Source organism: Salminus brasiliensis, chromosome 19 (assembly GCF_030463535.1).
Source record: "Salminus brasiliensis chromosome 19, fSalBra1.hap2, whole genome shotgun sequence".
NCBI lineage: Eukaryota > Metazoa > Chordata > Actinopteri > Characiformes > Bryconidae > Salminus > Salminus brasiliensis.
Genome location: NC_132896.1, coordinates 11,740,174 through 11,765,531, shown reverse-complemented (window position 1 = coordinate 11,765,531; position 25,358 = coordinate 11,740,174). Strand labels below are relative to the sequence as shown.

At 41.3% G+C, this 25,358-nt stretch overlaps 1 protein-coding gene across 2 annotated transcripts in view; it reads left to right on the top strand.

The window, feature by feature from the left end:
• The window catches only part of tsc22d3 (TSC22 domain family, member 3), a 38,637-nt gene that overhangs the window by 11,474 nt on the left and 1,805 nt on the right, over positions 1–25,358 (top strand). Inside the window, exons 1-2 of one of the 2 annotated variants that reach the window (XM_072663930.1) lie at positions 24,288–24,575; positions 25,174–25,225. In XM_072663930.1, the coding sequence (XP_072520031.1) occupies positions 24,454–24,575; positions 25,174–25,225 (174 nt within the window). In that variant the 5' untranslated portion in view covers positions 24,288–24,453. Of the gene's footprint in view, positions 1–24,287; positions 24,576–25,173; positions 25,226–25,358 lie in introns of those variants that run through there. The other variant, XM_072663929.1, reaches the window with a different exon arrangement.

Genomic DNA, 25,358 nt, shown 5'->3' with positions numbered 1-25,358 from the left:
TTACAGGAAACTATCAGCCTGTCCTGGAAACACCCTGTTTCATGCCTGTGCCAAATGCCTTCTCCGCTTTCACATATTACAATACAATGATTTATTATTATTATTTTCCATTTACATCTCATTTTCTCTGCGTTTCCGTGTTAGATTACCACTCGACATTCATCCTTTTAAAAACGCATCTGTGGGGTTATTTGTACAATGAAAGCCAGCATTAAAAAACTCATGTACACTTTCAGCCTCCTCACTTAGGGTCATTCTGGGTGCAGGCAACTACAGAAAGAGCGCCCTCTGCCAAGTCCTAGGATGCCGTGATTGTCTTTGGCGCTGGCCCAGGTGGAAAGCAGACTGAACATGCCAAAAAAATAAAAGCAAGATGTGCCCTGTATAGTCTCAGCTTCTTTGCAATTCTGGCTAGCATTAGCATAGGACACTAGCACCTTAGCTAACTTACAGGGACACTAATTGCTAATGCCATTTAATCAGTTTGTGGAAACATCCATTCCATTAAAAAGTCATAGAGCGAAGCATCAATGAGGGACGGCCTGCCGGCTAACGTGGCAGACAAATGCTAATGGTTAGTCAACAGAGCAGCTCAGTCTGCTACACAGAACCCTGCTTAAAAGTCCGGCCAAAGCTCTGCCAAGAAACCCAAAAGTCTCAGGACTGGAATGTGAAATATGCTGCTTTCTGCTGTGTCCAAAGGACTGGGTTCTTGTTAGGCCAGCACTGCTAAGCTGTGTCCCTATTCTGGGCTCTTTTGGGGCCCATTACACATAAGTCACATTTTGCTTGTTTGAGAAACGAGCAACTTCACTGCACTGATCTGAGGATGCAGATTCAACTACAATAATTTACTAATTCTAGGAAAATTCTGATAATTTCTAATAGATGCAATATTTGTAGCCTATATTCTAACTAGAAATGGCTGAGTAAAGTTTTATTTATTAGTAACTACTATGAAACTAACATGTAGGGTAGGTTTCTGTGACCATGAGAATGAAGAATGAAAGAAAACAAGCCCTTGCAATTTAAATGGCCAATGTCCATCTAAGGCAGTGTGGCCTATAGAAAAACAAAAAACCCCCGGAGAGTGGAAGGAAGCTGCCTGCTCTTTTGGGTATCAGAATTGAGTCAAATAAGGTCATGAAAATATCTAATTGAGGAAGTCTTTGTTCTTGTGATTAACGAATGGCTGCACTCCATACATAGTATGGTTTGAGATGTTCCTGTTTTAACACTCTAGGAATTCAATGCTCTTTGTAATCCCACTGCGCTTCACAGAATTACTCCAAACAGTGCGTATCCCAGAAGAAGAAAGCATTCAGAGAAATAAAAGCTCATTCTCAGAATTACCTTAAGGCAACCATGACAACACCAAAACCCGTGGTTTTCACTTTCGGATTCTGAACACTAAGGTGAATACAGTGCCCTCAAGTTCATGATCATGTTTGGATTAGTGTGATGTTCAGATACAGATGAGAACATTTCGTAAGAACTAACATTTACTTTAAACCGCCACCGAGCCAATTCACACACAATAGACTGCGGTACAAAAGAAATTATGCATTCTCTATTTTAAGGCTAAATCCTCAGCTTTTGCCAGCGGCATGGAAAATCCAAGACATTCTGCAGAACAGCAGGGACTAATATATTTGAACTGGTTTTCATGTATTATGTCTAGTGCGTTGTGACCCTGATTGATTACAGTTGGACTATAAGGAAAATAAAAACTAACTTGTGTGTCATAGGATCTGTCTGGGATTAGGTTTTAATAGTATCATCTTACTTATGTTTTGCTTGCCCATTCAAGCCTTTAATCATACCTAAATCTGAAAGAAAGAGTGCATATAATAGAAATGTGCCAATGGGTAAATGGGATATAATGCAAAACAAAGGGAGGTTGGTGTGTTTTTTTGTATTTCTATGTACCAGTGACCAGAATAGGGGCCCTGGTTCACACGTTACATTAGAAAAAGATGATGATAATGATGATGATGATGATAAGAGCCAGTGTTGAGAACACAGCTGTAACAACAACCATGTTGTAAGGACAGTGCTTGACATGACACTGAGTGAAATGGATTTCACACTTTGTGTTTCTGTTTGCCTTAACAGATGTCTTATTCTTTGCTTAAAACAAAAAAACACTGTGTGGGTTTGTTAAAGGCCTTCAAGCTCATGTTTACTGGCCTGCTCTCTGGAGACCTCCTCCAATCTCTGGCTTTCATCTCAATCAAGCCTGGTGCACCGTTTTCTAGACAATGCTTGTGTTAAGTGTTTTACATGGTGGGCAATTGATATGCACATCATATCTAGGCCATTAAATACCCTGTACCTGTACTGGCTCCTTACAAGTCCAGACAAACATCTTTAGAGGTGTCTCTGGAAGTGCAGTGAAATTTAAGAAGTTATCTTGAATGGCTGTTGCCAGGGCTATGGGGCGAGCCACGAGCACTGTGTTCCTCTGGAGCTGTATTCCAGAGTAAAATTCCTCCATGTGGCTGACCTGTGCAAGCACGACTTCTTGCGAAGGGCAATGTGTGAGGAACAGATTAAAGAATTAAAGTCTGCTCCATAAGCTGATCCAGTGATAAGAGGCTAATGGTTTTCCATATGTCAGCATGTTCATTCAAGTGATGGGTGACAGCTTTAACAGGGGATCAACGTTGGCCTTATGTGTGCATGTGAAAAGGATGAAATGCATGTGCGTTATCCATAAAATGGTCAGTCGTAGCTGGAATATATGTCAGTGATGTCTGTGGAATCCAAACAGACAAGAATGAAAAAGCATTGAATTGATGTGTCAGTAAAATGTTCCTCTTTAGCACAAATTTGTCCCTCAGCTTCACTTTTGGTCATACGTGTGCTGATGTGTACCCTTTCAGAAGGCCAATTTGTTCCCAATTGTTCAGAAAACAAGATCCAAGTTCATTAACAATGAAACATCAATGGGAGAAACCTCTATTAAAAACACTGGAAGTTAAGTTACATTGAAAATAAGGGTTCACGTCACACCCGATATTTTCTTAGCGCCGCTGCCTCGTCTTGCACATTGGCATCATACTTTCTTCATAAAAACGCTTCCAAGGTGATTGTGTTTTCTACAGTTTACCTAAAGAACTGGGAGTACAGCCAAGTCCACTATCAGAGGAAGCACAGCAGAACAACAGCTGTGAGCCCTGGCTCCCGCTTCTTTCTCTTCCTCATTTTTTTAATTTCCCTCTTTCAGTGTTCTCTTGCTCACACACACACACACACAAAGCTCCCTCCCCCACCACCACACGCACCAGTCAACCATTTTCAGACAGCGACACGGGACACCCTTCGCACGAATGATAGTCAGGGTCACATCACGTGAGTGTCTGGAGCTTGACGGATGTGTTTTAATGGCAACTATAAAAACAGTTTGAGTCATTGCTGTGGCCAGTTCCAGAGAAAATCTTCAGACTACAATGTACCGCCTTTAGGACCACCTTTCTGTTATCTGGAACTACACAGAACTCAACCCTGCATGCTTCCAAAATAATCAGACTGTGAATTAATGGCTTTGCTATACCATATTGGTGATCTCACATTACAATTATTAGCCAGGTTTAGAAAGATAAATAGTATATTAGTAATAAAACAAGCAATTAGCAGTAAAATGTCTTACAATGCTCACACAGGCTACTACTATTGGCAGTCTTGTCTGAAATCAGGAATACAAACATTAAAAAAGAAGTGTGATGTAGTGATAAAATAGAGTAACTAGCTGTAAAAGTCCTTAAAATACACAAACAGTCTTAATAATAATAATCTCAGTTGAGACCACATCCAAATCTCTGAGTGGTGAAATTAACTGTACACCTCAAACAAGCTATCAGGACTCGCCCAAGGCTCCATAGCATTGTGTTGAGGCGAATCCATATATACTGTGTGTTTTGGATACAGTTCACTCGCCGTTGTTCTTCCTCAGGAAATGCATCAGCAGCGGATGCTAAGCAGCATCTTGAAAGCACAGGGGCTTAACCACTGCTTCCATGCTCATGTCACTGGGGAGCTATCTAATAATAGGGCCTTTCTGTGGCCGCTCTCCTCGCTGTCCTTATGTAAGGGTCATGTACAGGCTCGTCCTGCTGGTCTGTTTACACACTGCGTTGCCAGGAAACTCATGGTTACCAAGTTTGTATACATTACAGTTCAAGGCGCATCAGTCAAGAAGACTGAGTAATCTCACTGTACATGTAGACTTAGGCTGGGCCTTGGCAGACTGTTCATGTTCCACTTTTTCACAGTGGTTAAGGCAGCTAGATAATTCAGTATGAGACAAAATCAGCCTTGTAATGGTAACTGATGAGGAACAAACTTCAGAAAAATGGATCCAAGCTCATTTAATGAATAAAGCCTCCAAATACACAAGTATATGGAAAAGATGTGGTCCATGTGTGTCATTCACAGTCTTCTTAATCTGAGCAACTTGTGTGTGTACCTTTTAATATGCTGCTTATTTATATGGTCAGTGTCAGTCCTAGCCTTTCCGTGATTTTTAGCCAGCATTCATCCTGCTTGGTCGTTTCCACACTCTATGGTTCACAAGTTCTCTAGTGTGAGATGGTCAGTGAGAGAGCTAGAAAATATAATAGAAATAGTAACAAGATGCATGGAGACAGCACATGTCCTGTGGAGTGTGGAGTGCTGTGAAGTCAACAACACAGTGTCTAATGTAGGACAAGGAACATCAAACAATGCATGACTGAAAACAAAGGCAGACAAGAGATATGTACACACTAAACAAGGACAAGAAACACCTGGGGCTAATGAAGATGGCAGGGTTACAGAAGTTACACAGGGAGGAGCACTGGCGACCAGGCGGAGCCAGGGCGGAGACAACAACAAAAACAAACAGAGAGCACATAGACAAGCACAGGGGCGATGTAAACAAAGGAACAGAGACAAACACAGAGGCAAGGCCAAGCTAGGTGCTACACCTGCTGGCTCATCTCACTGTCAGCAGCGTATTCATTTTTTAGCCCCTGACAGACAACAGTGCATTGAGGCCTAGAAAATCCATATTCTAATCCATATAGGCACACATATGTACTCTCAGCTCCTACCTTTCCAAATAATGAGTGCAATGCCTTCCATAAATACGACCACAGTATTTGATAAGCAGTGAAAAGAGAGAGAAAAGAGAATTTTGATACACTGCTGTTTCAGTATTTTCAGCACACACCTTTTATGTGCAGTCCCATGAAGGTTGACAGATGCTCTCAAAGGGGTTGAGGACAGTCAACAGTGTGTATCAGCGGAGCATGCAGAAGCACAAAGGGCAAGGGCAGATGCCTGCGAGACAGTGCAAACAGGGCTTTAGCGCTGAGCAAACAGGCAGATCATGGCAAGTTCTGCAGAAGGCCTCACCTTGATGCACGCCCGAGGGCATTCCTGATGTCAACGCACAATGCCTGACACCTTCAGCCATGCCAGAAATAGCTGCGAACCAGACAGCAGCCAAGCCAGTCGCAGACATGTCAGAGACGCACTAATTACGGGGGGGTAGGCCAGCTGACGGCACGCTCGCATGCTTTAGGCTGCAGAAGCTTAGCATGTTGACACAGTATGAAGATCATGACAATCAGTGAGGGCGGAGGGGTGACTGGTAGTTACACAACGTTAGCAAGAGGGTGGCATCTCAGGGTGAGCTAGCGGAGTTTCAGTGCCTGTTAAATGTGTGGGGACGCACAGGTGGCCATGTTTTCTGTAGCGGTTTGTGATGATGTGGAATAGAGTGATAAAACAATCCCTGAGATGGTAACTATCACAGAACGAAGGAACCATAACAGGATTGGGATCCGCTTTATATTTACGCAGTTTACGTACAAGTTCACAGTCATGCAATAACAATGTATGTACTGTAATTAGAGTAGTACAGCTTGTAATTACAGTGTAATTACATATTTGTAAAATTTTGGCTTTGACTCATTTAATTACTAAAGTGCATCTTATAACACATGTATAATCACATATGAGAGAATCTGTTGTCACAGCTACTGAGATACATTTGTGTAAATACAGGAATCAAAACCGAAGGTTATACATGTGGATTTACACAAGCTGTACTACTGTATTTTATCCGTAACAGTAAATACATCACCAGTAATTACATTGTTATTGCATGGCCTAATCATCTGTAACTGCACAGCTATTAGATGCACGTAATATGAAGTGTCGAGATTTTATTCTGTGCAATGTTGGACCATTTATTTTGGTCAGTTTGCCAAGAAATGTAAACACAGTGTAAATTGCAGTTGGTGTTTTTAAATATTGGAAAAAATGAGTTAAAAGGTCATGCTATTAGGATGTAGACGTCTATGAAGTTAAAGAGGTTATACTATATAAAACGTTTTGATCTTTTTCAATTGTATTCGTGTTTCAGTATAATAAAGTGCTGAGAAAGGTTTTTATATATTTTATATATTAGTTATATAGTACCTGTCAAACAGTTGAACACACCTGGTTGAATGTCTGCTGGTAATTATTATAAAAACACCTGAACAAAAGTGCTAGGGTGACAATATTTTAGTTTTCAAAAAATAGGACACTGGGTATCCACCGTAGTTATAATGTTGTGGCTTTTAGGAAGGGGGGGGGGGGTCAAGTAGGCCTGGAGATGATTTGGTCATAGAGGCTGCTAGGGCTATTCATTGCTTTTATTAAATTTGTAAATTATTATGTTTTAATGTACATTAACATACTGAGGTTATTCCACCCTCACACATACACATTGCCATGGTCCTTCATCTTAGTCCTTCACCAAACCACCCCCCAACACAACATCCTACCTACGGTGGACACCTGTGTATCTCCAGTGTCCTCTTTTAGTTGAAAACTAAAATATGGTCACTCTAGCATTGGGATCAAATGTTTTTAAAATGCCAATCTGCACACATTCAAACAAACTTTTGACTGGTGCTGTATATGATCACTCATTTTGCCATTATTAGAGAAAGAGAAGTATGGTTTTTAATGCAAGTTATGCGTAATAATCAATAACCAAATTGTTGCAAATGGGTAAGCTATGCAGTGCTTTAACATGTCTTACCCAGCTTTGATGAGACAGATAATCAAACCACACAACCTACAGCATATGTTGAGTAGTCAGATATGACTTTGAGGATCTTAATTCTCTGTTGTGTTTGTTATAAATTCATAAATAAATTAAAAGAACAAAACCGAAGTGAAACATCTGCAGTTGTTTTCAAGACAGATAATAGAAGATTTTGGGGCGTGGCCAGCAGTTTTACTTTTTACTTTACTTTTCACTAATGTAAATAAGCTTTTGGGTGTGGCTTGCCTTTTTACATTGTTTTTTATGTATGTAAGTGCCCTCTCATCGAGCTTAAATAGGTTTAAACAACACAAACACTGGATAATAGGGTTCTATAATAGGCAAGTCAGTCCTCCTTATAAAATGGGTGTTTTTTGTTTGTTTCATATTTGTGGTCAAGGCCTGGATAGAGGACATACTGTGCTATACTGGTGACACGAACTGCCAGTTTTTTCCCCTCAGAGCTGGTCAACTTTTTCCATTTCACCATATAATGGATCGGACTGCCCCTATCCTGTCTAAACTGGGATCAGGCTTTCCGTATGGGACAAAAAAGGCTAAAAATGACTCAGGACTCGTTATGTAACAGTTACTGGCAAAGAGTGTGAAGGGGCAAAGAATCTGAGTGTAAATACACCAGACGAGCTTGTGTCAGTCACTACTTGCAATGTTTTGACGTTTTGTCAGAGTTGAGGGTCATAATAAATCCCAGCGTCTTAAAAACAGGCAGCATTTCAAAATGAAATCTGACATCTGAGTCAGTATAAGCGGCCACTCACTTTTTTTTTTTTAACTGCACGGCACCAACGTGTTCTATGGTGCAACGCAAATAAATCTGAAAAATAAACCTTAAATGTAAATCTCTTTACATATTTTAATGTCGTGTTATTTATTTAATATGACATTGTAAATACTATTTTTATCCATGACTTTAATACCTTTAATACCAGCCAGTTAAAAATGAGTGATTATTATTATTATTATTTTATTTCCCATTCATTTCATTATTATTTCATATTGAATTATTAAGATTTTGATATAATACCAACTCTTTGGTTCTTCTGTGTGTCACACCATAGGACATTGTGTCACACCAAAAGAGGGAAAAATGGAAGTTACTGCAGTTAAAGACAAGGAACACTATCAGAAACAGCCTACAGTTACATCCTACAGCTCCTATGATAATGAACTAATGAATAAAATGCTAAATAAATATATATACATAGTATTTGGACACTGTAATACATAACATAGGTAGCTTTGTTTGCTTTCACCCCAAAGGCAACAGAGTTAAGCAATATAGCGCTCATGATCACCGTGGGCTAACGTCTGCTCTTCACCCCTCCTGACCTATCTGTATGTAGCGTGTTTCTGGAGTGCTGGCAGCATGCCAGCATCTCTCCGCCTTTGTGGGAACCACCTCCTGCATGTCTACGCTTTGAGATTGTTCTGGAGATAGCTTGACAGCTCGCTGGCTCTGAGCTATGCCTACGTGTGCAAATCCTACACATCAGCTACCTTCATCTTTGCACTGTCCTTTTCGCCTGCGTGCCTCTCTCTGGCCGGTTAACTCCGATCTGAGCTTTTACGTCACTGCCTCTGCTACCTGGGCCTGTATCGGTTCTTTCCGCTCATGCCTTTTAACCGTTAAATCCTCCTTTTGCTTGTTCTAAGAATGCATGACGCCTCTCACTGCAGAAAGGGACGCACTGACTGTCCATCATTTCACATCAGCACAGTTTGGTAAATTCAGTGCTTTTCTCGCCATACAACGACATGCGAATACGCAAATGCACTAGCCTACCTAGGCATGCACACAGCTCATGCACACAGCTCATGCAAGCACACATGCACACAGTGAAAGGCTGGTTTTCAGTCAGATCAGAAAGCTGCAAAAAATTGGCTGCTTTCATTGGAATTTCTCTCGATGCTAAGCTCCATTCATGGCCAGGAGCAGGCCCGGGAATGCGTGTGCGGGGCAGCGGGGTGGAAAGTGAGAGGGAGGTAAGGGGAGGCAGCCTGGGCCAGGTGCACTCAATCTGCCCTGCCTGCAGCCTTGACAGCAAACACTGAGCCTGAGCGCGTGCCTCTGCTTTTATAGCGTGCTCACTGAAATGATGAAGCTAGACCAGAATGGGCAGCTTACACAACGCTTATGTGGCCTTTTGTGTCTGTGTATGCTGAAGTCCCTGTGCACAATACATGGATCTTTTAAAATCCTTTCTTGCAACACTCAGCTTCATGTTCATCAGGGTCATCAGGTCTACGTTGGTATGAAGAGCAAGTCCTGCCTAAATAATGACTGACGGTTCAAGTTCTCGTCAAGCCCAGAGCCGGCTGGGGCAGTATGAGGGTATTTATCTGTATTGGGATTTATTTCATCACAATCAGCTTATACTTTTCTGAGCATATCATGGATATGGTTTGTGTGTGTGACACACTGAATAAAAACTATTCACAGCACAGTTGAACTGAAAGCAGCTGAGTATATAGACTATTATGGCTATATGTTGGTCTTGATACATTAGTAAATTTGAATGTATTGTTTGAGAGGTATTTCTGCCGTTCCGCATACACATTGCCGCGGTTCTACAACTTAGACCTACCTGAAACCCCCTAGCAGCATCATCTTAATGATGGATGCCCATGTATCCCCAGTGTCCCTTTTATTAAAACAAAAAATATGGTCATCCTAGCATTTATATCAGTGAATGTTTTTAAGTTGATAATCAGCACTCATTCAAATAGATGCGTCCAAACTTTTGACTGGCAATGTATGTTTATAGATTTTGATGACATTTTTAAGTGTGCCACCACTGATTCTTCTTTGTCCATTATAACGTCTAACATAAAAATATATATAATATAATAAATGACAGTATATGAACAAAACTATTGGGACACCTGCTCATTTACTGTTTGTTCAACTTAATATAGCTGAATGCATTAGAAGTATGTTCACAAACATTTGAACATTTAATGTATGATGACATGTTGTGAATCATGAAAACGTATTATTCACCCATCCTAAAGATGTACCCAAATGAACCCCCTGATTGATTCTGATGGGCTGCCCTGTATAGTGGCTCATTCAAGAAGAATTAGTCTGGGCTGTAGCACTTCCTATAACCTCAGTTTGAATGGGTGGGGATATAACAACAAGTGCATATATGCAAATGTGTTGGTTTTATGACCTCATAAACAATTCAGCAATAGCGTAGCTTGCATATATGAACATATATATGCCATTTTTTTTAAAAGACCATAATTGTCCCCAGACATTAACGACATGAATAAGGCTTTGCTGTGGTTTATAAGGTAACTGACACAAAGGACATTAGCAAATGGAACAGAAGCCCAACATGCTTTGTTCACTTCCTCCTCTGCCTGCATTATTCACTGAACTGTGTTCAGAGATAGTAATGAAAGCTTTGATGTAACTAATTGGAGCATGACTAAGCCATTTCCCTGATCACAAAAGTGTCCTCACAGTAAACGAAGAACCCTTTCAATCCGAGGAGCAATATATCAACGTCAGTTGCGGTCGCTCATATTCCCAGAAAACACCTTGTCGTCTCGCGGCTTTGCTTTTTTCCCTCCCGTCCTCTCTGGTTATGCTAATTATACTTTGCGCACATGAGGTAATGAACTCATTAAAATGTGGTTGTCAAGAGACACAGCGGAAGAGAAATATTGAATTTCAATACATTTGCATTCATTTTCAGGCCTCATTGCCTGCAGTGAACAAACAAGTCCATCACTAGGCCAGAGATGCTGAGAGGTACCTGAGGAGATAAATTAGATGCACTGCACGAACCCAAGTGAATATATGTGCTTGGGTTTATCTGGAGGGGAGATGGGCTCTAATGAGCGAATCTGGGAACAGGCTTTGAGCCCCAGGAAGCCTTGCTCTGCCCTCCGTGCTGATGCCATCGAAACTGCGCCAACCCACCACCTTCCTCCTGGCACGTTCGCCCAATGTGCAGGCCAAAAAACACAGGGGCCAAGCCCTCAGCACTGCCGCTTTGATGGCAGGAAAGGCAAGGGCTCCTTGACCACCCAAACAAAGTCCCTGTGGCGTGTTCCGCACCTCCTGTCCTCAATGACGTTACCCACTCCAGGGCGGCAAAGTAACTGTTGTAATGGAAACCTTGCATTTCCAAATTGGGGGCAGAGTTTAGCTCCAACAATATTCTAACACACTTAATCTATTTTGTTAACCATTAGACCCTAAATGTAATCCCACATGTCTTCACTTACATACCTACATTGCTGGCATATTTAATATCAGTTTTATAGGCCCTAAAATAGAACCTTGTGGGACTCCACAAGTTATGCCAAACTAAACAGTTATCAAATAATAATCAGAGTTTCTGCATTAGGATTAATAACTGAACAATGACCCATGGCTCCAGTGGGTTAAAGAGGCAAGGAACAAGTGAACAATATAGTTAGGAGTGTTAAACTGGGTTTGGAACTTAGATCTGTCAAAGAGTAAATCTGTAAGAGTGGCAAGACCCGGTGTAAATAAATGAAAAACAGCTGAAAATTAGCCACTATGAAAAGCAATCAATTCTCCTTCATTTGGACCCATCCAGTCGCTGTAGGGGATGGTGGTCATGCACTGATATATATCCATGCATGCTTTCAGTAGGCAAACAATCAGGTAAAAGCAGTCATCAGCCTCATGGCTTCCTCAAGCCAAGCTGCATGCAGATGGGGTCGGTTATATAAGGCTGCTGTGACAGAGGTCCTACTTTCTCCAGAAGCAGCTCTCTCGCTACAGCTGAGCCCATAGGAGGGCGTTGTGTAACAAGCAGCATCGATTAGTGTGGCCTGTGAGCACTCGCGCGTGAGTAACCTGCTCGGATGTTTCTGGGCCTCCACAGAATGCAATGCATTATTAATTGGGCCTATTTGCAGCAGCACAGCCACTGCTGCATTTTCCTGCGATCACATCTGGAGCAATTCATTTTCATGCCCAAGCAGGGGGCATGTTTGCACATGGACCACATATACTAGCAAGGAAATGGGTCGCAAAGGAGATGTTAATGATTGGTGAAAAGGAGTGATTGGATTTGGGTGTGTCAAAGGCCATAATTGTTAAGGAAGTAGCTGAATTTGCAGGTGTATGAAAGCGTACCGTCATACAAGTCTACCAGCAGTGGCAGAAATCCCAGTCTACAGGAAGTTCTCGTCATTCTTATGATTCTTGAGCAGAAGTGAGCAAAGGCCTCTTGCGTGCCACTCTGCTTCCATATGTTCATGGTATGCAGTTCCCTGTGGAGTGTTCATTCAGAAATTGGTTGTGAAGGACCTAAGTTGACTTCTGGAGGCAATTCTTTCCTGGAAGCGAAGTGATTTTTATTCACAAGTCGTGAAAGATGCAGGCGGTCCCTGTCCATCAGTTTTGTCTTTGGCCACAATTCTGACAAAGATTTCCTGTAGACTGGGATTCCTGCCACTGCAAATTCAGCCACTTTCTTCACACTATAGCCTTTGGCACGCCCAAATGCAATCACTCCTTTTAACCAATCATTAACATCTGCTTTCCAAGCCATTTTACACACATCGAAAGAGACATTCACTGCACTCTAGCACCTCTTCCCAATCTATGAATCCTTTTGCACACCCCACAGTTATTTACAGGCTCATCTGCAGGAGCTAGAAGTTACTACCACCTTAAACAAGCAAGGTGACAATTTATTTTTCTTGGAATTCTTATTTGTAAGAAATATTTATAACAAGACGTGGTTTTATTATGATCTGAACAAAAAGTTGGATTTGACAAACGGATTTGAAAGTTAATCGAAAATCATCGTACATCATTATGTTCCTATGGAATTATAATCATAATAATTGAACATTGTAAATATGTAGCAAACAGACAGTAGCAACAGTAGACCTCTAAGAGTTAAAGGCGTAGCTGATAGAAAAGCACAACATTACAGTTCAGCTCAGGAGTGCCTACGCTCATGCATGCCAATTGAAGAACTCAAGAAGGTCATTATAAGACATTTACAGGCACCTTACAAAAGAAGTCTTTCAACAGGGATGTTCCTTGTTTATCTGAGTGCAGTCAAGCTGCATAGTGGAACATAATTCACTCTGGGAACACTAGAGAGACTGTGATAAGATAGACAGAAACTAATCAGATTGGAGAAGCTGACTGGAGTAATTTGTGGTTGGGCTCCTGCATGTTGCTGGTCTTCAGCTGCAGAAAACATGGGAAATTTCCACATTTGATTGCGGATAAGTTAATAAAATGATTCTAATGTGCCTGTTCTGTGCACCTTCACATTGCAGACACAGTGTGAGCATTTGAGTGTGTTTGGGATCAATATCCTGCTGTTCAAGCCAGTCTCTTTTTATCTTCAGCTTTTTTGTTTAGAGATGTTTGTTTCCAGAATTTGTTGGTATTCATTTTTGTTTTCTGCAAACATACTTCTTGCGTTGTTTCAAATAAACTAAAAGAATAAAAATAGAAAACTGAGAATCTAGTCAGTATGAGATGTGTCCAGAATAATGCCTGGAGTTGTAGATGAGTCTATGCCAGCCAGCATTACACTGTAGAAGAATTGTACTCTCTCAAGCCCTGGCTGCTGATGGCAGGCAGCATAACCCGGGATTCGAACCAGCGATACTCGGGTAAGAATGGCAGCACTCCGAATACTCCAAAATATGCACAACCTGCCACCGCCTCTTTTCGAATTGCTGCGAAAGCAACATCACCAGGCAACCAATGTGCTCTGAGGAAAACACCGGGTAGCCAACTCTAATGCTAGCCAGCATTGCATTGAAGTGATGTGTGGGAGAGAGAGAGAGAGTCATCTACAAATGGCCTTGCTATTTGTAGAAGAATTGTGCTCTCTCAGGCTCCGGCTGCATGACCTAGGATTTGAACCAGCAAAACTTGGATGGCAGCACATTAGTCCGCCGGAATATTTTTGGTCATGTAGCAGGCAGATCCCTGGGTGTGTGCTTTTGATTCAGCGAACCCTGATGGACTGCTCAGCAGTTCTGTGCTGAAAAGCGCCCTTTCAGCATAGAGCACAACTGAGCTTACACAACATGCAGATCTATGCCTTTGACTTCAGTGACCTTTTGTTCTGGGGTGAACGCAACATTAAGTTGCTCCATAGGCACACTTTCGAAGCCTCAGAAAGATGCTTCCTTGAGGGAACAGTGCAAATAGCTCATGCTTTAACATGTTTAAAGAACTCTGCAAGCTACAGTCCATATTTATATGCAGACAGATGTTAATGCATGACACACTGCAGTAACAGGATAATGGATATGTTCACACCTAGTTCATTGCATTGCTGCTGTCGACTGAGTATGCAAAGTATTTTAGGCATTTTGAAATTCACTTAACTGAGTTGAACTTAGCTGACCGCCTTCCATCAGACATAATACAACTCTTCTTGGAGCTTGTTTCCTTCTGCAGTAAAACTGTCTGGCCCTTCTGTGGAAGGGTGAGATCAGATAGCAGTTGTAAATTGGATTTCCCAGTCGCCCAACCCTGGAGGTTTGCAGTACATTGTTCAGACCTTCACTGATCCAGGACAAATCCCCAGCTGGGTCCCACTTCCACACCCTTCAAACCTTGAAAGGCTTCAGCGCTACAACAACCAGCGCTAAGAGCCAAGGAGCCGACACACAGACGGGTGTGTATGCTGGAACAGCGCGCAGCTCGGAATAAAGTGTGAAAATCCAGTGGCCCCTTGGCTGTGAAATGACCCAAACCCTCCCCAGCTGCCTTGAGTGGCTACAGTAAGCTCCTCTCATTCACAATCAGTGTGCCTGTGAGTGTAGCTCCAAATATAGTGCATTAGCAAAATGTATTTGGCTTGAATGTACAGTTCAAGGGGAAACCATTAGAACCTAAGCTTTGTGTGCAGGATCTTTAACTTTACACACATCACTCCAACCTTCCACTAAAAGCTTCTTTAGAAAAACTGACTTTTTTTGTTTGTCAACAATTAAAATATGCATGAATTAGTAAAATTATTTTTTTTTATCCATTAAAAACTGGGCATTCCTGAAGTCTGAAGTTGCATCACCCACACTGGGCCTCACATTTGATGAGAGACTGCAGCCAAGTGTACAGATAGGAAAGATATCGGCAGATGTCAGCGGCAGGCTCACACCTGCTTCAAACAGCCATATAAACCTGCTTATACATATACTCAGAGGTTGTTCGGTAACTATTCAAATAAGGCCTTACATAAGTGTTCCCCCCGTGTCATCAGATAACGGCACCACGCACGGCCTTACCAATCATAATGACTCAGTAGATCACATGACTGCCATACAGAATTACTGGTGTGGGCGTGAAAGTGAAATTATGGCTGGAGTAGCATCCCATCAGTGCGTGTTGATGGGAGCACAAAAGACATGAGCCGTGCGAATGTGGTGGACGTGCCGAGCCCAGGCGTCCACATGAAGATGTTCTCAGAACAATGCAAAGTCTGTTTATAATGCACACATAAACAGAACAGGACGGGGACAGTTTGTACAATTCTGCTTGTGTTCTTTCCCATAATGCTGTCACAGTGGTAATCTTCAGAAGACAAATGCAGGCCCCAACGACAGAAAGAAGGTCAACATGTTTTCCTGGCTGCCAGTTAAAAGTTTGAAGAGTTTGAAAAAGTTTTGTTCTCTCCTGCATAAAATGTGTCTCCAAACTTTTAACTGGCAGCCAGGAAAACATGTTGGCCTTCTATCTCTAAGTAGGATACTTTTTTGGTCATTGCCTTGTTCCATGTGTGGTATTTTATAGATTTAATGACTTTTATTATTCTTAGTAAAATCAGGGAAAACCTTCTATAGTTTTTCGACTGGTGACTGCTTGGTGATATACAGCAGATGCAAGCCGAGTGTTTGAAAGGGTGGTGGGCGCAGCGAGAGCACTATTTTAAAGCTTGCCATTAACCTGTCTTATTGCATTTGGCAGGCAATTTGTAGCAAGCAACCACTGTGCAATGTTCTCAGATGCTGATTATCCCTGTGGAGTAGAGTCCAACACTTTTCTGTTACATAACAAAAACATATTGAAATATTATACCGGGAAAAGATAAAAACAATCAGCATCTGCTAAAGACTTTACCACACAACTTGAATACAGTTTAAAGGGGCAATATCATGGAAAATTGATTTGTGCAAAATTAAACCGTTTAATAATATGTAAACATTTTTAGCACCATTTCATCTGCAGTCCATACCATTCTGATGTGAAACCTAAGACAAAACAAGCAATTGTAAATTCACAGTTTTGTGAGGTCATAAAAACCATCATATTTACATTTTATCACTGTCAAAAACTTTGTATCTCCATTTTTCTTGTTTTGCACTTTTTGACATGATGTGAATTTGGCAGCTGTTGTTTGCCTTGAGTTTAAAGTGTCATAACGAAGGGACTAATAGAAATGCTCCAAAATCTTACATTGGCTTTCATTGAAAGTTAAGTAGGTTGTTTCCTTCTCTCTTAATCTATTTGGCCTATGGCAGTTTAGCCCCGCCCATTTGATGTTTGGAATAGAAAAAAAATAAAATAATGTGCTTTAAACCATGCAAATTGTGTGAAATTGTTGTTTACTGTTCCACGACCACAAAAAATGTAGGATATAGACTCTGTAATCTATTTGGGACACAGAGCAGGCAATGAAAGCCATAACCTAAAAACATTATGGGCTGAACCGATTTCTTAAATCATACCTTATCCAGGTAAAGCCTAGCTCTTTTGACCCAACCCAATCAGACAATTAAACAAATTCAATGGATTAAAAGAAACAGTTTAATCTCCCTGGTTTGAATAGGCAGCTCCTGCTAAGACATGTTTTTTTGCACAAACACCCTTCAGACATTCCGCACATATAGAATAACGCTGGACTACGAAATTGTCTTCTCTGGAATATGATTGAATGTTTTTTTTGCCCCCCCCTCCCTCCTCCCTCTCAGCGGCTTCCTATTCACTCATGACAACACTGTCTGCTGGTTGAACAGTGCAGCCGTAGCAGTTGAAACATGCCGTCCGATGCCTTTGAACAAAAGCGTAATTTTCCGACACAAACGAATAAACACACAAGATTTATAGGGTCTCAAAGATAGGTATGATGATAGCTTCTTTCAGCGGAATATCAAGGGAAAGAAAACAAGACAAAGGATTTAATCAGAGTGGTTTAGTGTCATTAGTAAAGGGATATTGAGGCAGACAAAGAGAACACACACACACTTGAACCTTGTGACCTTCCGAGTCAGTGCCACTTACAGTGCGTGTGCTAAACTATCATTAACTGTTCTGTAAATATTAAAGGTGTAATTAATTCAATATAGTACTGAAAAAAAACCCTGAATGCTCTGACCCCCAGTCTATTCAACTGACTGCTCACTTATGGAAACCATAAATCATTTATTTTCACATGATGCAGTTCAGGTTTTTGTATTTTTTATAGCTTGGTTTCACTTTGTGGCTCAAAGATGGCCAGGAAAGCCAAACTAATCTGGGCGCAGTTGCCCCAAAGCCCCAAAAATCTGATAGAGAGTGTTTGAGGTGATGCTTGACCTACTTTGCACTAAGACGCCTTCCGAAAACCCGACATTGTGTAAAATAAAGTAAAAGAAAAAATTACTCACTAAAAAAATGTAATCCTGACCTTAGGGTTGACCTATAGAACCTGAAAATGTATGTGACGTTATGCCCCGTTCAACTCGTCACCATATCAGAGTTGCCTGGCAGTCCTGACCAGAGGCCTTCTGGGTATTCGTCTCATTGTACTGAGAGACAGAGGCAGTGCTGAGGTGAAAAAAAAAAGAAAAAGCGTCCCTGTCTGTCCACTCTCCTCCCATTCAGCTTAGAGAATGGGACACTTTCACCCACGTCCTGACCACTCCAAACAGCCTGCACAATACCCAGCTTCTGCCTCCGCCTGGCACCAAGATAACCCATCCGCTGCATCCCGCTATCCGCATACAGCTTCGGCCATGAGCTACCAGCCCCCCTACTCACCTAGCCTATTCAAGAGGAGAGACAGCAGGCGGTAAGTGCTGCACAGGCCAGGTTGTGTAAGTATCATTAGCGCTGACAGCTGATGGATTAGTTGCGTGGGTGCGCGGTGAGTGTGAAAGACCAAAAAATTAAAAAAGAAAAACCGGAGTGCTCATCTAACTGCTGCCACAATCCCAAGGTTAGGCTTGCAGGGCTTGTTCTACAAGGTGTGAAAATTGTAAGGTTCAAGTATGACTGTCATGAACAGGCTCATTACCTGCCTAACCTCATTACTGTAATCAGCGACAGATGGACTGGTCTCGTGTTCTACACCGTACTTCTGAACTGTGCAGTTACAGTCATTTCACACCTGCTAATGTAAAAAAAAAAGTACACAGTGGAGAATGTGGTAAAGTGTTCAAGGTACTTTAAAAAACTAAAGGAAACAGTTTGCATGGACCGTTTGACAGCAAGAGTTCATCATCACTTATGCTATGAAGTGTGCTGTTTTGCAATCTGTTAAATCGAGAGCTAATTTAATTGTAATTGAACCGCAAATGCTCATTACTGTTACTACTAGTCACACTTTCTACAGTGTAGCATAGAGTTTTCTAACACTGCTGTTTACAAAGACAGTTCATTTTTGTCCAGAGGTGATTTTTAATATGGTAGCTACATAAAATGTAACAACGCAAAAACCTTGTAACTCCAAAAAGACAACTTTACAGGAGAAGGGGGTATGAAATCCTTCTTAACTTTCAGTGAAAGTCAATGAATAATAAACTAAAATGTAAAACTAAAGTAAAGTCATTTGGGGCATTTCTATTGGTTCATTCATCATAAAATGTTGAGACAACGAAAAGAACAATTCAGCTTCAGATTGTGTTTTTAAAAAGTGAAAAACATCAGAAAAGTGAAATATAAGTTTTTGGAGCTGCAAAGCAAAATCCATCCAAGCATTTTCTAGTTGACACCACATCAGTGTTTGATTTCGGCCGTAAAAGCTCTCTGAAAGCCTGTCAATTTGAGCGTGCAGCAGCAGTGCAGAGCAGTTGTTTACCAGAGGGAGCTGGAGACATCTCCACTCTCACATGGTGACAGGGCACACAGTACAATGCCCCACTTCCGCTAAAGTACCATGAAGTACAAGGCTTTGTTACAGCTGCCAGCTATTTTCTCTCCATACCGTTGTGGCTTTGAGATGAGACTAAGGGAGACATATAAATAATGGATGCTAAATTAAGTTTCCTAAACAGGTCTTAACTTGGACTAGTTGCTTCTAGAAACACATTTATTTTCTTACTGAATGTGTTCAATGTCCAAAAAGGTTCTTGAGACTCACATATCTCATTCCTGATTGTCTGTTAAGAGGTTCTTAAGGGAGCTAAAAGAGCTATTTTTAGTAACAGTAATTAACAAATGTTTTCTTGCTGCATTTAAGCATCGGGATATTTTAATCGAGTGTGACCATTTCAGGTGACTTTCACTATTATTTTTAGATATTGAAAAAATTATATGTACAGTCTTATGCAAATGGTTTGGGTATCCTTGTTCAGTGACACATCTTGTTGTTTTTAAAGTACAGAAAACAAAGTTTCACATTTTGAACATTTCGTGCCATTACTTTTGCTCAGGCAATTTTACACATTCATTTTGCACATTGCAATATGTACAATTATACAAATAATAACAGTAATTATGCATATACAGTAATAATGAGTGTGCAGAGGTGTGCATTTACACTCAAAGAATAAAACACATGTAATTTGATCAAGGGTGCCCAAACTTTTTCACAGGACTGTATACTCTTTCTTCCTAACATTCATCCAAACTCTGCCGCCACTTTGGATAGTGCTCAAACTGCAGAAAACAACAAATTTACAAACGTACTCTACATGTACCCCAAAGGCACCACCCCACTCACCTACACTACTCAACTACACTTGCTGACACAGATATTCTGGAGCAGATTCAAATGGAGTATAAAGCCCCCCAGCATTTGAGCTGTGGAACAGTGGAACTGTGTTCTCTGGAATGATGATGCTCCACCCAGTGCTCCCAATATTTTAGTCCATATAGTGTATAAAAATGAACAATATTCAAATGATACTTCACACTTTTCTGTTATTATAATTTTTGTTTTTCCATCAAGGAAATCACTTTTCCGCAGTACGGGCCCTTTAACTTTCACTTGAGTCGCTTTCCGTTTAGGTACATCATACTCTTTCAACAACACTGAGCTAGGAACCCGGCTGTCCTCCTATGTGTAATCAGAGGCTGTCAGGCTGCTGCTTCAGCACACGGCCGCAGCAGAGGGAGTCCTGTAATTATGGAATAACATTACGCTGTCACATTGGTGCGCTCTGCTTTTCCACGTTCGCAGCAAGCTGAACTAAAAAGAACACCATTCCCTTGATGATGGTTACATAACAGCGAGCTACGCTGCTAACTGTACCTCGCCACCTGCAGGGATCTCACCATGGTGCTCAACCCTTCAGATTAAGAGGGGATTTCTCCTCTGTCCTCTGCCTCCGAGCCGCCATGATTGTTTCATACAGTACTCAGTGATCAGCCCTCGCCAATTAGCCTGACCACAGCTCGGTAGGAGGGCCGTGGTCCAGGAGAGAACATGTAAAGGCTTACCTCTCGGTGCAGGCACTATGAAATCCAACCTGGCAGCTTCAGAAAGCCTGCATGAAACAAAATGTGACAGGAACTACTGACACTAATGTGAGCTCACGTCTCGACTGTTAAAACTCTTTAAATGGGATCATGTTTGCGTGTTTAGCTTTTCTGCACTTTTAACAGTAGAGGTTTCTCAGTGGTTCCTGGCTCGCCTGAAATCATTAGAACCTACACATTGCAAGATTCTTATAGGTTCTTTGGCAAAAGTGGTTCCTATAGTGTTAATCCAAGGAACCCTTTTTATTTTCCATAAGGGTCAATAAGTCCTTGTCCCTTGAGTAAGCTGCTGATCATACCTCTGCAGATGAAACTGCACAGAGCTCTGGTGTTAATTTGGTTAGATATGTTCGTATAGAGGGATATTGATTTCCTTAATAGAGTCTGGAAAAGAAACAGCCAAAGAGAAGTGTCTCTTGGGCCATAAAGTGGTTTGAATTACTGACATAGTAATGACTATAGCTTACAAAAACTGCCACAACCCGATCTGATTAACACACAGGGACAGAGCTGTTGTCAATACATCAGTAAACCTAATCGGCCAAATTCACAGACGCTCAGCTGCTACAGCTGTTAAAAGGCATGCCCATTCATTTTCAAGTGCCAACGATTTCTCTAATAGAATGTGATTGATTTAAGGGGACTCAGGTATTCCCTTCATCATAGGCCGGGGGTCACTCATTAATCAATTACATTGTTTCTCAGGGGAAATTTTGAAACACCTTCACCAAACGCTAACTTGCCAGGGAAAGCTCTTGATTTTTTTTAGATGTAAATGAGGCTACTTTCTGATTTTAAACCATTCACCTTTGCTGGAGACACTGCACAGCTCCTGGTTCTCTGTATGGGGTCACTGTGTAAAAGTGCTGCACAGTGCTGTGCTTGAATAAGTGGAGCCCCCTTTAGGCATCCAGCTACAGTGCCTCATTCACCAATATCTTCCTGATTTTAATAAAAAAAAAAAAATAGACATTAAACAAATCAATAAATTAGCTGTTGAGAAAAGTCGTTTGATGCGTTTGTAAGGCGCAGAATTGTCCACAGCTATGCTCTTATACTGATGGATCCCATTGTCAGCATAACTTGAACAAATCCCAAAAAAGAAAACAGTGGAGTATGTGGGTGTTCAGGAAATGTTGACTCATTCAGTTCAATTATGAATGAGGCCCTATGTTACACTACTGTCCAAATGTTCGTGGACACCCCTTGTAACAAATGCATTCAGCTACTTTAAGTTGCACCCACTGCTGACGCAGGTGTACGCATACACACATAGAGAAGTAAGGGCTAGAGGTGGGTGGTGATAATCCAACATCCTGCTTCACTAAGGCTCTTATTGCTGAATGTAATCAAATTCTCACAGCAAGCTCCAAAATTGAGTACAAACCACCCATAGGCAGTAGAGACAAGCAGGATAAACTCTTTTACTGCCCTTTATATTGAAACAAACAGTAAAAGAACCTGTGTCCCAGTACTTTTGTCCATATAGTGTATCTATTTGGACCGTTTGTTGCATTTTCTAGCTTTAGGGTATAGACATTATCATCTAAAGTGGGCTGTTGTGAGCCTTATCCTGGTTGAACAATTCCCCTGGAGTAACGTCTTTTACCTTAATACTTTAAATGTAACACTTCCTCAACAAGTCATGTAATGAATAACCATCCCAGACTGGCTTTGCTTTCTATGTGGTTGATTTTGGTCATGCAAGACAGGCCATTTCAATCCCTGCTGTTGTGAAAAGCCTCTGCACACTCTATACTGACATAATTACACATTGCACTAAATATCATAGAAATGAAATGTATTCAGGTCCTAGCGCATGGTATTTGCCCTGGCATGTTCATTAACTACTTGTGGGTGACGGTGGATTGAATGAGAAGTAAGTACTAACCCTAAGCTAATGGTCGGTGTGAAATCTAATGTGTGGTCTAATGTCTGGACACGTCCTCCCATTCTCTACCCCCCCCCTCCCCTCTCACCAAGAGTGAAGAAAACTGGGTTCGTCCTGACAGGGCCTAACATGATTAGCTACTATCAAGCAGTGTGAACTGTATGCTGTTAGCAAAAAGTACAATCAGAAAGTACGACCCTGTCTACACCACAAATGTCTACAGCACATCGCCTTAACTAGTGTGATTTCTGTTCTATATATAGTTTGGTTTCTGAGCTAATGAGACACTGTTTTAGCTTTGTGACATGACCTTTCTGCAGCGGCGCTTGCTGCATGAAGTAATACTTCAACCACAGCAAAAAGGGGTTCAGCAATGGATGCAGAGTAAGCACATCGTGAACGGTCTGATGCGGTGGTAACATTGTGTTCCTATGAGCGTTCTGGGCTGTGTTTTGACTACTCCCTATTCCTGCCTGCTGCCATAGTCAAAACTGACTGTAATACACAGTTTAGCCACTAGAGGCCGAGTGTGAGCTGGTAGAGAGAGGTGAGGAACATTAAACAAGGACTAAAAAAACACCTTTGGGAAGATTAACAGATCACACTTAATCTGTCAACTATGTTCAAAACGTTCCCAAAATATTTACTTATATTAATTATTCAGACTTCTTGTTCATGCTTTTATAAACATACATGCATGCCAATTTATTCCTTGAATTAAATGCCAAAATAAATAAGTACATTATATTAAAAACTCTTTTTAAAATAATAAACTCAACTCTCAGCTTTACTGGAACACAAACTGATGATAAACAGTATTTAATGTAGTTTGATATCATTTTTTAATACCGTTAAATGTATTTTATGCATAATTCTGTTCATCTAAGCTAACATTTATTTTGAATAGTTTCAGTCAATATCATTTATATCATTTATATGACATAAACCAACTTAAATAGTTTTTATTATTTAATATATTTTATTATTATTTAATAGTTTTTGCAAAATACTACGTTATGAGTTATTCGAAAAACTACTTTAAATAAGGGGTGCAGGACTTTTATTTTAATGCATTTTATTTTATTTTTAATATACGTTTTTAAATATACTATTTATATATATATACTTTAAGACTAGTATGCACTGTGTGTCTTATTTCTGTGCACGTTGAACATTTGTAATTTGGATATAATGCAGTTTGAAGTATATTTAATTCAGCGCTGTAGGACTTTTATTTTTTTAATTGTGTTTTTAAGACTTTAAGACTAGTATTAACCGTGCTGTTTATTTCTGTGTCGGTGCTGTGTCATGTGGAGGGTGATCATTGTGGAAATAACGTGCTGCTGCAGGATTTCTCTACATTATACTTTACATTATAGTCGTTGTAGGACAGTCTTGGTGCACTTGGCCAGTGGTGAGTGCCTGCCGGGTCACTTATCTGTGCAGTGCGTGTTTTATTGTTGCTGTTTTCATGTTCTCGCTCCTGACCTGTGGGTCCTTTACTGACCTGTGGGTCCTTTACTGCTCTGCGGTGTTCCTTCAGCGAGTTCAGGGAGGGGTCAACGCCGCCGAGCTCATTTGCATAATTTATTCCCCGCGTCATGTGACGTCACCGCGCAGCTCATATAAAAGCGGCGCTGCGGCAGAAATAGTATCAGTCGCCGACAGAGTTTCAGGGAAACCACAGTAGTAGAGTGCTAGAGCTCGGCCTTTCACAAGCACTGCAACCAAGCGTCGTACCTGCTCGTAGTGTGCTAACAAGTCGCAAACGTGGCGAGAAACATTATCCAGACGGCTTTAGTCCTCAACATGAGCACGGAGATGTTCAAAACACCAATGGAGCTCGCCGTCTATCAGCTGCACAACTTCTCAATCTCCTTCTTCTCGTCGTTCCTGGGGGGAGATGTTGTGTCTGTCAAACTTGACAACAGGTAAATATCCCATGCTATCCCATCGCTCTCGGCTGGTTTTGTGTTTGGGGGGGAGGCGGCGGGTTGGATTAGTGGCTGGGTCTTAGCACACAGCACTGGCCTGTTTACTGAAGAGGAGCTCGTGTGTGTTAGTGTTAGCTCGAAGCAGTTTTGAAGCCAAATGGTCCATTTGATTAATATCTGGAGCTGTTATTGAGCTGTAACTCCGCTGTGTTGTTAAAAGAGTAGCGTGTGTCTTGCTAGTTCTGTCTGAGGAGAGCCACCCAGGCGAGGAGTCGTGACAGACCTTTTGTTTTGCAGCCCCCCCTTCCCTCCCCTCTTCTCTCCGCTCCGCTCGTGCTGTGGATTAGCCTGCACCCGTGTAGAATAGGCTTTACCATGAAGTCTGTCTGCTGCTCCTACGTTGTTATTTTGAAGGCACTCAGAACTAGTTATTTGCAGTCTTTGTGTAGTCTTCTGTTTATTTAGTCTCTCATTTTGGCATCTTTGGAGCACTGGCATCTTGCACTGGCTGTGCACTGCCCCCTTTATCCATGTGGTCTTCACTGTGTCATTTGTTGCTTCTGAGAACTCAAGGTTTCTTCTCTTTCCTTTCCAGTGCCTCTGGTGCAAGCGTTGTGGCCATTGACAACAAGATCGAACAAGCAATGGTAAGACGACATTCTCTAAAAACTATCTGCAAGGCTCTAAAAATCTGCAAGTGTCTAATCTAAACCCTTTAAAAAGAAAAAGTGGTTAAATAGCTTGCTTGTATCCAAAGAACTAGTCCTGTCCATAACTAGG